Source organism: Musca autumnalis, unplaced genomic scaffold (assembly GCF_047663935.1).
Source record: "Musca autumnalis isolate F117 unplaced genomic scaffold, ASM4766393v1 scaffold_2, whole genome shotgun sequence".
Taxonomy (NCBI): domain Eukaryota; kingdom Metazoa; phylum Arthropoda; class Insecta; order Diptera; family Muscidae; genus Musca; species Musca autumnalis.
Window position 1 is genome coordinate 76,295,655 of NW_027411755.1, and position 13,729 is coordinate 76,309,383.

At 37.0% G+C, this 13,729-nt stretch overlaps 2 protein-coding genes across 2 annotated transcripts in view; one reads left to right on the top strand and one right to left on the bottom strand.

The window, feature by feature from the left end:
* ppk18 (pickpocket 18) overlaps positions 1 to 13,729 on the bottom strand; it is a 71,147-nt gene that overhangs the window by 41,772 nt on the left and 15,646 nt on the right. The gene's annotated exons all lie outside the window — the stretch shown is intronic.
* Positions 11,257 to 12,555, top strand: LOC141394112 (zinc carboxypeptidase A 1-like). Its single transcript, XM_073968014.1, has one exon. It carries the CDS (start codon positions 11,264 to 11,266, stop codon positions 12,542 to 12,544), a length of 1,281 nt encoding a protein of 426 aa, XP_073824115.1. The 5' UTR covers positions 11,257 to 11,263; the 3' UTR covers positions 12,545 to 12,555.

Here is a 13,729-nt window from a genome sequence, read left to right on the forward strand (position 1 = left end):
ACAACATTTTCTTTAGGCCCATTTACATAGGACTCGCGGTTTCCAAGCAAAATCGTGAAAACCTAAAGAACCCCTAAAAATGTGAACTTAAATTGAGATTTATTTGAAAATCCCTCCGGCGATTTTTTTGTTTCTTGATATTTCTGATCTATGAGCATTGTAGCTTCCGAATCTGCAAAAACTTCCCAGGTGTAAGCACCTTCCATTTAAAATTAGTTAAGGCGCACCGTGATGTATGTCGTTCTTCAAAAAATAAATAAAATAAACAAATAAATAAATTATACAGTTTTTGGTTCTCCTAACTTTATTCCCTTCGCATTTTATGGAAAAATTGTGCGCATTCGAAACAATTTTTATACCCTTCACTATAGTGTGGAGGGTATATTAAGTTTGTTGCAACGTATTAAAATGATCTTTTGCGGTTCTTGATCAGGATAAAATTCTGTGTCGATCTATGCATGTCCGTCCGTCTGTTGGAATCACTCTAGCATCCACAATAATGAAGATAGGATGCTGAAATTTTGGAAAGATGTATGTTTTTTTAGGCGGGCCAATTTCGATGATGGGCTTTATCGGTCTACGTTTTGGTATAGCCCCATATAACGATACTTTTCCATTTTCGGTGTTTTGAGGATTTTAGCCACAATTTTTGACCTAACTTGGTGTAATGTGACATTTGTGGTTTGCAGTGGTTACGAAACCTTTTCACTAAAAAAATTTCAATATAGTTTCCGATTTTCGATATTTTGAGAAATTTAGCTATATTTCTTGACCGAACTTGCAGTAATTTAACATTTGAAGTTCCTATTGGTCACAACACTTCTCCAACAAAAGTTGTCAGTATCGGTCCGTAGGTATAGGCCACATATAACGGTACCTCCCGATTTTCGCTATTTTGAGGGTTTTGGCAACATTTTTTGACGGACCTACTCGATATTTGACAATTGGTTTTCTTTGCAGTCACGAAACATCCCAGTAACGGTTGTGCTCACAAAACTTCTCCACGACAAATCATCAAAATAGGTCCATGTTCTAGTATAGCCCTCATATAACGGTACCTCCCGATTTTTCGTATTTTGAGGTTTTTAGCAACATTTTTGGCGGAACTACCAGCAATTTGACATCTGGTCAGTGTTGCCGAATTTGACGATTTATCGTCATTTTGACGATTTTTTGGCCCAAAATTGAAAAATGACGATTTTACAATTTTATGGTCCAAAATGACGATTTTTCATTTAAACCAGAAATTCATGAAATAAAGGACGATAACTACATTTTGACCAAAATTTCACAAAAGATTTTAAGGAAAACAATGTTCCAAACTCGATTTTTGAGCTTTTTATACCCCCCACCTTTAGGCTACACTTTCATACGGGTAAAATGTGCCTCATCGAAATAATGGTTTTAGACCCCAACTATGTTTGGACGAAATGTGTTTCAGACAATTTGGAGTCGATTTAGCAATGTCCGTCCGTCTGTCTGTCTGGTGCGCACGATAACTCTCAATCGGATGAGCCGATTTGGTCCAAAATTTGACTATCGTAATATTTTGCCCAAACTTAGTTTAGGTTCGAAGATAAGCCATATCGGTCCACTCCTTCAGGTACCTCCCCCACTAAAGTTCAAAAATGTTTGGAAAAACTGTGCGTACGATAACTCTAGATGGGAGTAACCGATTTGGTCCATAATTTGCACATCGTGAAATTTGTAAAAAACTTAGATAAGGTTTCAATATGGACTCAATCGGTCAACTCCTTCCTTCCTTCTGCCCTTTCGTCCAAAATGTGGCATTCGTAATATTTTGTCCAAACTTAGTTTAGGTTCGAAGATAAGCCATATCGGTCCACTCCTTCAGGTACCTCCCCCTCTAAAGTTCAAAAATGTTTGGAAAAACTGTGCGTACGATGACTCTAGATGGGAGTGCGAGATTTGGTCCATATAGGTCAGGTTCGAATATAAACTATATTTGTCCACTCCGTCGGGTACCTCACACACAAAATTTTGTATAAATTCACTTTAAGACCTGCTCTCGGATCACTTTGAATTTTGTTGAAGCAACTTGCATACGCTGCCAACATTACGACAGTAAAAGTTTTTTCAAGGGCAAGTCCATACTTCTTGAGAAAAAAGCCCGAAAGTTGTAAAAATCCCCAGCTTTATTAACTTCCTATTATTGCCCCCTTTAAGCTGTCAGCCAGTTTTGAACGACAATTTTTATCGATTTCCGACCGCCCAACAACCATAATGTACGTGTACCGACAAACATGGGCGATATTTCAGCTAAGCTATCATTGAAAATGACAATGTGTACCCAGCTTTACCATGCAGCATTACTGCAAACTCGATAACCATAGGAAACTATCATCTACTGAGTGCTATTTTTATAGGGGTATTTAAGTGATATTGGGTTAGATTTATTGCTGTGGGTTGTATATCTTATGTTGCCAGTCTCATTCACAAAAATATCAGCGAAAATCGTATTAAACGGTAACCAAACCGAGTTTTGGACAATGTTGACGATTTTTTGATGATTTTCCAAATTTTAATGACGATTTTTTTGACGATTTCCGATCAAAAACTGTCGGCAACGCTGCATCTGGTCCATAATTTTTATATAGCAGATAGGTCAAATAAACAACCTTAGCTGTTAATATTCCGTTTTATGAATAGTGGCAATAATTATACATATGTATTTTAAGACAAATCTGTTGTTGGAAATGAAACTACCCAGCAAAATGTTATGGAAGTGGTTCCATCAGATGGCATGATTTCACTGGATCTTTTGCATTGGTTCAAATGAAGTCGTAAAAGATCCGATCTTTTCATCAGCATTTGAACCCATTCGAAGGAAGTCGTGAAAGATCCGATCGTTTCATCAGCATTTGAACCAATTCAAAGGAAGTCGTGATAGATCCGATCTTTTCCTTAGCATTTGAACCCATTCCATCGATCCAATAGAGATGAATTTTGTGTTTTTATTTTAACACATGTATATATTCTTTTATTTATCTAAATATGTACGTTTAAAGCAATGTAAGATTTATTATGCTAGGAAGTCCCAATCATTGAGCTAAAAGTAGAGTCGGACTGCAATCTTTGGTATTAGTCGTGTTCCTTTACGTGTCTGAGGTTACCAGTTTTTACCCGCAAAGTGTTTCCTTACTTTTAAAAGCATACAATTTATATGAGAGCAGTTCACCACTTTTACCATTTTTGCAACAATTACCATTTTTAAAAGTAAAGGAACAGACCAATTATAAAAGTTTCCTTGCCTGCTCTAGAGAACCCTGCTCAACAAGTCGATTTGCAGATCCCTACAAAACAACAAACATTTCCAAAACGTAAAATAAAATTCGCGAAATAGTAATCTTCAGTTGGAGTCAATGTCGAAATCTGCACTGCACTGATGGGAATAAAATCCTTTTGTAAGATTAATCAAAACCTGTTGCGGAGGAAGTAAACTCTGTTGCGTGCAGCGGCGGTGTTTAGACTGCAACAGCTGGGACGGCCGGAAGTCAAGTTTCTCACTTAAATTTACAACCTGTCGCTTGCCAAACACATCGTTCCCGAAGTCTGGAAAATAGGTCAGCTACTGAAGCCCGAAAAGGATAACTTTCCAGTTGCCGATCAATAGCATAGGATCCGTAAGCAGCACAACAACTGCGCTGAAGGCCATCTCCATATTAGCCGAGGACTCACTCAGAGCAAGCCGTGCGATAGAACAGTGATAGTGACACTTGATTTAGCAAAGCCATTTGATATTGTCAATCACCCTCGTTATTTGATGTCATCGAGCAGACTACGCACCGTCCAAGTTTGAAACGTTGCATAATAAATTTTAAGTGTGGACGACAGTAGTACGTAGAATTTAGGATCAAGAAGTCCAAGACCCGTAGAGTGAAAAAAAAAACCTCTCCTGAACTCCAAACGCTGCAGACGGCATTGAGATCGTAACGTATGCGAATGATTGTACGGCATCTTGAGTTCAGGTGGCGTCCCTGATGACATTTGTGAAAGATTGAACTCCTTTTTGTCTGATCTTACCATTTTTTCCACGCGAGGAATATGCAAATACCAGCCGATAAATCTACCCCCACTCTGTTCACTACCTGGACGGCAGAGTTGGGAACAATAGAGTTGAATGTCATGGTCGATGATAGCAGAATTCAGACCACATACCCAGGCAGCCAGGGGGTCTTCATAATCTAGAAAGAGAAGTCTAACGTTACAAGAGAGAACCTCTAGATCAACAAGCCTTTCAACCAGGTTTAAGTAGCATTCACACGAATGCAGTCGCAGATGCAGTAAATGAATGTGAATGCGGTCCTTGGAGAACATCCACCATCTATCGCAGCTGAGAAGCTCCAGCTGTCAGGACAAACCAGAGTAGTTTTGGGTCAATACGCTCGGGATGGTGCAGCCGTCAAAATTCCTATAGGGCAAGTACTGATGACACCGTGGAAAACATCTGCCCAGGATACAGCACAGGCCCCCACGACACACTGCTCCTTTTCAATTGCCATACCAATCCTGCTAAGAAACTTAAGTTTGCAGCTTTGTGGTTACAAACCATATAAATAGCGAAACTTTATGATGATAAATAAATTATAGTTATTTCATTAATTCCTTTGAATTAATAAAATAAAAAAATGAAAATCATTTTTCAATACAGCATTTTCCATTTTCCGAACAAGACGTGAGAATTACATGCCAAAGGGTTGGTGAAAATGACATGCCAAAGATTAGTGAAAATGCTATTCTTGGGAATTGGTTAAGATGGCATGCCAAAGGATTGGTAAAGATGCCATGCCAAAGAATTGTTGAAGATGCCATTCCATCGAGTTAGTAAAGATTACATGCTTAGGATCTGAAAATGAATTGCATCTTTTGGGGGTCACGCTCTTGTAAAAAGAATGAGTGAAGATGCTAAAAAATGACATGCCATTTCACTTGCACCCATTCTTGAATAGCATTTTTGGCATCGAACATTTTGCTGGGTACGTATGTAAGACTTATGAATTATTGGTAACACGAAGTTGTACTTTTTAAGAGTTTTCCATACCACTATTCCGTTTTTGGAAAATATGTAACGTTTCTGATATATTTTTTGGCAAAACTACGTAAGTGGTCCTTTTTATAAATAATTGTCATAACAAACTATAATAAGCAGTAGTGAATCGCAAACATACTCACGGAAAAGAACACAAGTCGACTTAAGTTTTGTACGAATATGAAACTAAAATACTAATTGATTCTCTTTCAAGTGAAAACGACGTAAAACTAGGTGCATGCTATTTTATTGTAATTTTCTCACTTAATGTAGTTTACTCTCAAACACAAGTCCCATTATGTAGATTTTATAAAAATAGGTCCATAAACAGACCCGACAACATTCACTTAACTGTTATAGTACATTATTGTGATGGAATCGCGGTATAAAAAGTAAATAAATTATTCATTACCGCCCACTATTTCTAAATAATATTGGTGTGAAGAATATTTTGATTTTGTTGTAGTATATTAAATACAAATAATTTATATAAATTCTTGTCAACTGTTTTTGTACCCAACACCACAATGTGGTAATGGGTATTATGTATTTGTGCATTTGTGAATAGAACCTCTTACCAATTTTTTTCACTTCCATTTTTCCGATTTATGCAAGGTATGAAGTGTTGGCTTATGTGTAAAAGACAGGACGCATCCGAACTTAACTTGTTGAAGGAATAAAGCAAGCTTTGTCAGGCATTACACTTGATTATAAAAAGAATCCTTTCAAAGCAGGATATACGGGTGTATTCTTAATCAGGAAGGATACACTTATATTAAATATTACTGAAAGTACTTCGTTTTCAATATAGAGTGAATATGCATCGATATTCTAATACAATCTTTCTGTATACTCAAGTTTGAAGCTATTCATATAAGCCAAATTTTTAATTTGTATTTTTGACTTTATTTTGATTTCGTTGTTTTGAATACAAGTGAATGACTAGATTTATTTTTATAGAGGGTTCTATTCAAGTGAGCGGCACTTTACATAGAATGACTTTTTGATTCGACCTACGCATATCCGGCCGTCCGTCCGTTCGCAGCGTACAGGTCGCATTTATTGTCGGATTCAGCTGCAAATTGGGGAAGATCATTATTTAGTCATAGGAAGAACGTTATTGCTTTTGGTGAACATCGGTTTAGATTTGGATATAGCTCCCATATATATTTTCGCCGATTTGAAGTATTTGCTGCACCAAACACGCTATATCTATCCACTTTTAATGTAATTTGTATGTAGCTCCCAGATGTATTGTAAATATTCACAGTGGTGTAGGGTATCATATAGTCGGCCCCGCCCGACTTTGATCCGTTTTGTTACTGATTTCATTTACGTAGATTTGTGGGGGACTCTATTTCAAATGTTATGCCGCACAGTGGTTCAAAACACCAATTTTTTGTCGTCACCGATTGTTAATTTCTATATGGAATTCGATAGTAAACGTATTGAAACTAAGAAAACAAAAAAAATCAGGTAAACAAATTGGAAGGTGTGGGCGTGGCATGCTCTTATAGACAATTTTTTGCCAATTTGGGAACATACGTCATTTTTGCAAATTCTGGAGAAAGAAATAGTTATTTCAGAAACTATAACAGATATTGTTTCTGATGTGTAAGGTATGTAAGATTGTTGCCTTTAATACGATGTCGATATTCACTGTCAACGCAGATTGGTCCATAGATCTTTCGAAGAATTTTTCTCTCAAACACACCAAGCACTGCCTTGTCTGCTTGCGCAAATACCCAGGCTTCTGAACCATACATCAGTACGGGTAGTATCAGTGTTTTGTAAAGCGTTGTTTTTGTTTGACGAGATGTGGCTTTATTCCTAAACTGCTTACTCAGCCCGAAGTAGCATCTGTTGGCCAATACTATTCTTCTTCGTATTTCACAACTGATGTTGTTGGTTGCCGAGGTAGACGAAGTCCTTTATTACCTCAAAATTATAGGAACCCACGTCAACAGTTGGCCCGATTTCTATGGACGCATTGCACGACGACACCATTAACTTTGTCCTCTCGCCGTTTACCGCCAGACCCACTTTAGCAGATTCCCTTTCGACTTTTTCCAAGGTATCAGTTACTTCCTTTACCGATCGACCTATGATGTCAACGTCATCGGCATAAGCAAGTAACATACGGCTGTTTGTATATATTGTGCCACTTCTTTTCACCTTCGCATCTCGTATAACCTTTTCCAGCAGCATGTTGAAAAGCTCACATGAGAGGCCATCACCTTGTCTGAAACCTCTTTCTTTCCTATTTTAACTGACGATCGAGTATCAGTTATTGTCATTCTACAAAGCCGGATGAGCTTTGCAGGATACCAAATTCAGTCAGGCTTGGAATACCTTTGAACGTAGGGGGCTGTCGAAGGCTGCTTTGTAATCAGCAAAAAGGTGGCTCCTGTTGTCTTATTATTCTTCAGCCGACTTATTGCTGTCTTTAACTCATCGTGGCTGGGCGGTATACATTCCACCTTCTGGGATTGGATCTTTGGTATCTTCCTGAGCACACTATCTGTATCAGTTACCAAATTGCCTTGCTGGCATCATCAGTTTGATGTTTCACCATCAGTTTGATGTTTCACTCTTTGGTAGAACTTTTGGACTTCATTCTGGCTCCTGTACATCTCGAATTTTTCACACTCCCGTTTTTCCATTTCTCTCTTTTTCCTGCGGAAAAGACGTTTATCCTCTCTCCTTTTCTCCCGATACCTCTCTCTTGCGCTACGCGTTGCTACTGATTGTAGAGTAGCCCTATATGCCGCATTTTTCTCTTCTGTAGCAACACGACACTCCTGGTCACACCATGGATACCTTGGTGGAGGTCTCTGGTATCCAAATATGGATTTTGCGGCTGTTTGCATGGAGTGGGCAATATTTTGCCATTGTGCTAATATGTTATTCGGACGAGGAGTACTTTTATTAAACAATTGGGCTAATTGAGTGGAATATGCTGTGGCTATCTGTTGTATTTGCAGCTTACCGATGTCCAACTTCCGCGTTGTATCTGTTCGTGCTCTATTTGCAACGTTTAGACGGGTACGTACCTTTTCTGCAACAAGGTAGTGGTCCGAATCTATGTTTGCTCCTCGGAACGATCGTACATCCATCACGCTCGATGAATGTCTTCCATCTATCACAACATGATCAATTTGATTACTTGTTCTTTGATCTGGAGACAGCCAGGTGCCCTTATGAATATCGAGATGGTTAAATCTGGTACTGCTAACTACCATGTTTTTTGCAGCTGCAAAGTCTATCAGCCTCATACCATTGTCAAATGTTTCACTGTGGAGACTGAATTTACCGACTGTTGGACCAAAGATATTCTCCTTTCCAATTTTGGCATTAAAATCGCCTAGAATAATTTTAATGTCAAGGGCAGGGCAACGGTCATAAGTTTCATCTAAGCGCTCGTAAAATATATCTTTGGTCTGTTCGTCCTTGTCTTCAGTGGGAGCATGAGCGCAAATAAAGCTGATGTTGAAAAATTTTGCTTTTAATCGAATTGCAGCGAGTATTTCATTTACTGGGGTTAAGCTGCAGACCAGACGTTTTAACCTCCGACCAACTACAAATCCGCAACCAAACTCATGCTTTGTGTCATGGCAGCTATAATACAGTGCGTCACCTTTAGGTGTTGTTGTGACGCCTATCCTAATCCATCTTACCTCCTGTATTGCAGTAATGTCGGCCTTGTATTTTTTAAGTACATCTGCCAATGCGTTAACTGCACCTTCTCTATAAAGAGTGCGAACATTCCAGATTCGATTGAGATGAGATGTTAAAGCCGGTCAGGACCGTTCCTTGATATCATCCATCCCCTACGTCACGTTTCGATCGTTTAACACTTTTTTAAATTTAATGGAATGTGTGATTTTCCCCACCGTTTTCCCTTTAACTTTTTTACACAAATGGAATTTTATTGAAATAAATGAGTTTTATTTGAGTTTTTTGAAAATCCAAGGATTTTTTTTTTAATTTTTGAACAAATTATTTGGTGTGTCTTTTTACTTACTAAATGTTGCTGAAACAAATTTTTCAGCAACTTTTCCTTTATACAATTGTCAAAATTTGAAACATTTGTAATAATTGGGGGCAAGGCGAATTTAACAAGGTGATCCAATAGTTGACGGTAGGTTGTAGTCTTCATTTGCTGTCAATTTTTTTTGCGCGAAATATCCACAAAAGTTGGAAGAAAACGTTAAAATATTATTCGCGAAGCTTAAACAAAGATGTTGTACACAAATATTTTTTATAGACGCGAAATATTTGTTATTTATTTTTGGTATTATTGTATCACCTTCTTTCTTACACCATGATTGGGGGTGTCTTTTTACTTACTAAATGTTGCTGAAACATTTTTTTCAGCAACTTTTCCTTTATACAACTGTCAAAATCTGCAACATTAGTAATAATTATTACTAATTATCACGTAAAAAGACACAGCTATTATTACTAATTATCACGTAAAAAGACACAGCTATTATTACAAATTATCGAGTACGCAGACAGGCATATTATAATTTTCGAAAACAATTTTTTTTGAACAAATTTGTTTTCTTATTTTTTTGGAACATATGAAAAACTTAAAAACAATCACATTTTGATGCGAAATATGAAAAAACTACTCGATCGAATTTGGGCGTACGAAAATTTATGAAAATATCTCTGAAAATATAAATTACAGGTGGAGAAGTTTTTAACCACTGAGTACCATAAATGCCAAATTACAGCCATTTAGGGTCGAAAATGTAGATAAAAACGTAAATATACCTGGTGCCGTAAAATGGGGGCTATACCGAAACGTGGACCTGTGTCTAAAGTTTTATGTGGAATAATATCAATAAATGCCAAATAACAGCCAAATAAGACTGAGAATGTAGATAAAAACATTATTCTAAAAGATGGACCTATATAAACAATTTTTATTAGAAATGTTTTTCAGCCTCTGGAAACTAAAAATACCAAACAAAAAACCAATGCGGTGGTCAAATGGATAAGTCCCATTCCTTCAAAATTCCTTAAAGCGCCGACGCGTTACTTTTTATGGAGGCTATACCAAAACATGGACATATATAGCCCACTTTCAATACCAAATGTTCAACGGACCTACAATAAATTTTACCAAACTTTTATGCACCAACTTCAATTCGTTCGGACGCTAAAGTGATTTTCACAGATGTACAAATAAACATGGCTATAACGATGTAGATCCAGAATATAGTATGTATGTATACTTTTACGGTCGCAAATGATTATTTCTAGGAGTTACAAATGGAATGACAAAAAGTGGTTTTTCAAAAATGGATTTTATTTTTTTATATTTTCCAAAATAATATCCATAAAGGATATCACATCCTCTGATCTTATTGATGTGTTTAGATGACCCAATCCTGCGACAAAAATTGAAATTGATGGAAGTTATTGTGTCAAAGCAGTTAATCTTCTTGAAGCACATCAACTTTCAATATTCCACATTTACCATTTTTTATTTTAAACGAGGGAGGGAAAGCCCAAGAACTTGACGTTTAAGTACGATAAGATAATTGCATTTAACGATTTTTTCATTTAAACGATTATATATGGTTTTGTTTATTGAAAGTTTAATGTATTATATTGCTTGCTAATGGTTTTTATTTAATAATATGTAAAAAAATTAACACTTATTGCGGTACAAATTAACCATATTTCATAGGAAATATGTAAACCTTTTCGGGCTAAAACCTTAACTAATACTAATAATGAATGAATTCCTCAAAATACCGAGTTATGTACACGAAAATCTGTAAGAAAATAAGTCATTAACTATTAATCGGGTGGTAAATATTATATGCAAATTTGTATATATTCATAATTTTTTACTAAAAATGCCAAAATTCAATCCAATAAAAAGTTTTCCTAATCTCTGTTTATGAATATGTTGGTATAAATTTAAATAATAACAAGGAATATTGAAAATAAAAACAACCCCCATTTTGCAATATTTTGAATAATTTACAGCCCCAAGTCAATGAAACACTTTGATTGTGTACGACAAGTGCATACAATAGGCTGATTGCTGTATGTATGATACACGCACAAAATACCTTATCTTTAACTAGGTGAAAATAGCTACATACTTATCTGGTGTTGTTAAAGCTCTTGCAGCAAGGCACAAGTATATAAACCACCATAGATGCCACAGTTGCAACAGTCACATCAAGTATGGCAAACAAATTTAACCTAATTTTGGGTTTCTGCCTTTTGGCAGTAGCCGTGTGTTCGGCTGAACGCGCCCGTTACGATAACTATCGCGTTTACCAAACTACCGCTTCTAGTCCAGCTGAATTGGAGGTTTTGAAGAACTTGGAAGGTGTCAGTGATTCCATTATGTTCTTGGATGGTATTCATCACATCAACAAGCCCATCAATGTTATCGTTGCTCCCCACAAGGTTCCTGATTTCTTGGAAATTATGGGTGTCAATGAAATTGAATATGAATTGGTTGAAAGCAATTTACAAAGCCAATTGGAAGGTGATGAAGAACAAGTTGCCAAACCCAACCCCAATGCCCGTAGCATTGACTACAACTGGAATCAATACTACGAATTGGATGATACCTACAAGTGGTTGCAACAATTGGCTGTTCAATATCCCGGAGTTGTAACTTTGGTTGAAGGTGGTAAAACTTATCAAGGACGTTCCATTTTGGGTGTTAAAATTTCCAAGAGCCAAACTACCAAGCCTGGTATCTTTGTTGAAGCTGGTATCCATGCCCGCGAATGGATTTCCTCTGCCACTGCTACCTACATCATTAATCAATTGTTGACTTCCAATGTGGAGAGTGTACGCAACATTGCTGAAAACTACGATTGGTACGTTTTCCCCCATGCCAATCCTGATGGTTATGTCTACACTCACACCACCGATCGTTTGTGGCGCAAGACCCGTACTCCCTATGGTAGCTGCTTTGGTGCCGATCCCAATCGTAACTGGGGCTTCGCATGGAACACTGTTGGTGCCAGTAACAGTGCCTGCTCTGATACCTATGCTGGCCCTTCTGCTTTCTCTGAAATTGAAACCCGTTCCATGTCTGAATACATTGCCTCATTGAAGGGCAAGATTTCCTTGTACATCTCGTTCCATGCCTACTCACAATATTTGTTGTATCCTTATGGCAATACTGCCTCATTGCCTGCCAATGTCAAGGACTTGAAACAAGTATTTGATGTCAGTGTTGCTGCCATGAACAAGCGTTACGGTACCAAATATACTGGTGGCAATATCTATGATGCCATCTATCCCGCTTCTGGTGCTAGTGTCGATTGGGTCTATGAAATTGTCGGCACCAAAATGTCTTTCTGTTATGAATTGCGCCCATCTTCAAACTCTATTTTGACTGGTTTCAAATTGCCAGCTTCTCAAATTATTCCCACCGGCGAGGAAACCATGGATTCCGTTACTGCTATGGTTCAAGAAGTTCAAAAATTGGGTTATTTCAAATAACTGATGACATGACATTTGGTTTGTCTTTTTACGTACTGAACTTTACTGAACATTTTTTCTTCAGTAAAGTTTTGACAATTGTATAATTGAAATGTTGCTAAACATTACTGAAGAAACAATGTTCAGTAAAGTTCAGTACGTAAAAGGACAAACCTATTTTAACGACCAAAAGTATCGAAAATAATAAAAAAAACATTCGAAACTTTTAAAAGCATTTTTTTCTTTTGGAATGGAGGTAAATGAACTGAAGTGGGCAGTACTTGTTGATATGAAAGAAGTCTTCCCTTACGTATGATGTAGTACAAGAATACATAGTTGGTAGAGTGGTCAGGACTCGAGCTATCGGAATATTTCGACTTGTAGTGGAGTCAGAACAGGTTGCTTATTGGCAGCACCCCTTTTTGGTAATGTTACGGAATTAGGATTTAACTAATATCCGTTTAGACGTTGTTTTATTCTCCGATACGATTTGTACCAAATAAAACAGGGTTAGTTTTACATTACGATTCTACAATGTCTTTACTTACAAATGTTATTCACACAAGACTTCTGTTCAGACACTTTACATTTTTAGTCTTTAGGTTACACTGACGGGTTAAATTCGCATTATAATTTACATCTCAAGTCCCAGCCGCTCCTTTCCCGTATTTTAATATGCCCGCTGCTATATAGACTGTTCTAATTCCTTAGTAGAAGACCTTCCCAGATGTTCTACAATGTTCAGGTGAAATGCTAACCGATTGGCAATTACACACATGTACGCACACACAAACAGAACGGTGAGTGTTAACAACTAATAGGGATGGGGTAGTAAATAAGGGAGAGGAGAAGGGGTAACAATGTCACAATATCATAATCGAATAGTCAAAATAAATAGAAAGAAAGAGTACAACAACAATGTTAAGTAAACTGGGCAGATTAAGTCTGATCGATAAATTCATAATTGTAGTAAACTCCGTACTGTTGTTGTTGCAAAACTGAAAGAGAGAAATAGAGAACTGAAAACGTACAACAAGAACAATAGCAAAAAACATAGAAAAGTAATGATTGGAATTTTATACAGTAATTGCTGTTGTAAATTTGATTTAAATAAACTAAATGCTTAATGAAAATGTACGTTACAATTCAAATTTTTAAATTAGCAGAAATTCGTCTAAATATAAATACACCAGTTACTTTCGTAAC

Bases quoted from the DNA above. Each gene is read 5' to 3' on its own strand.
- LOC141394112 (XM_073968014.1), top strand. From the start codon at position 11,264: ATGGCAAACAAATTTAACCTAATTTTGGGTTTCTGCCTTTTGGCAGTA.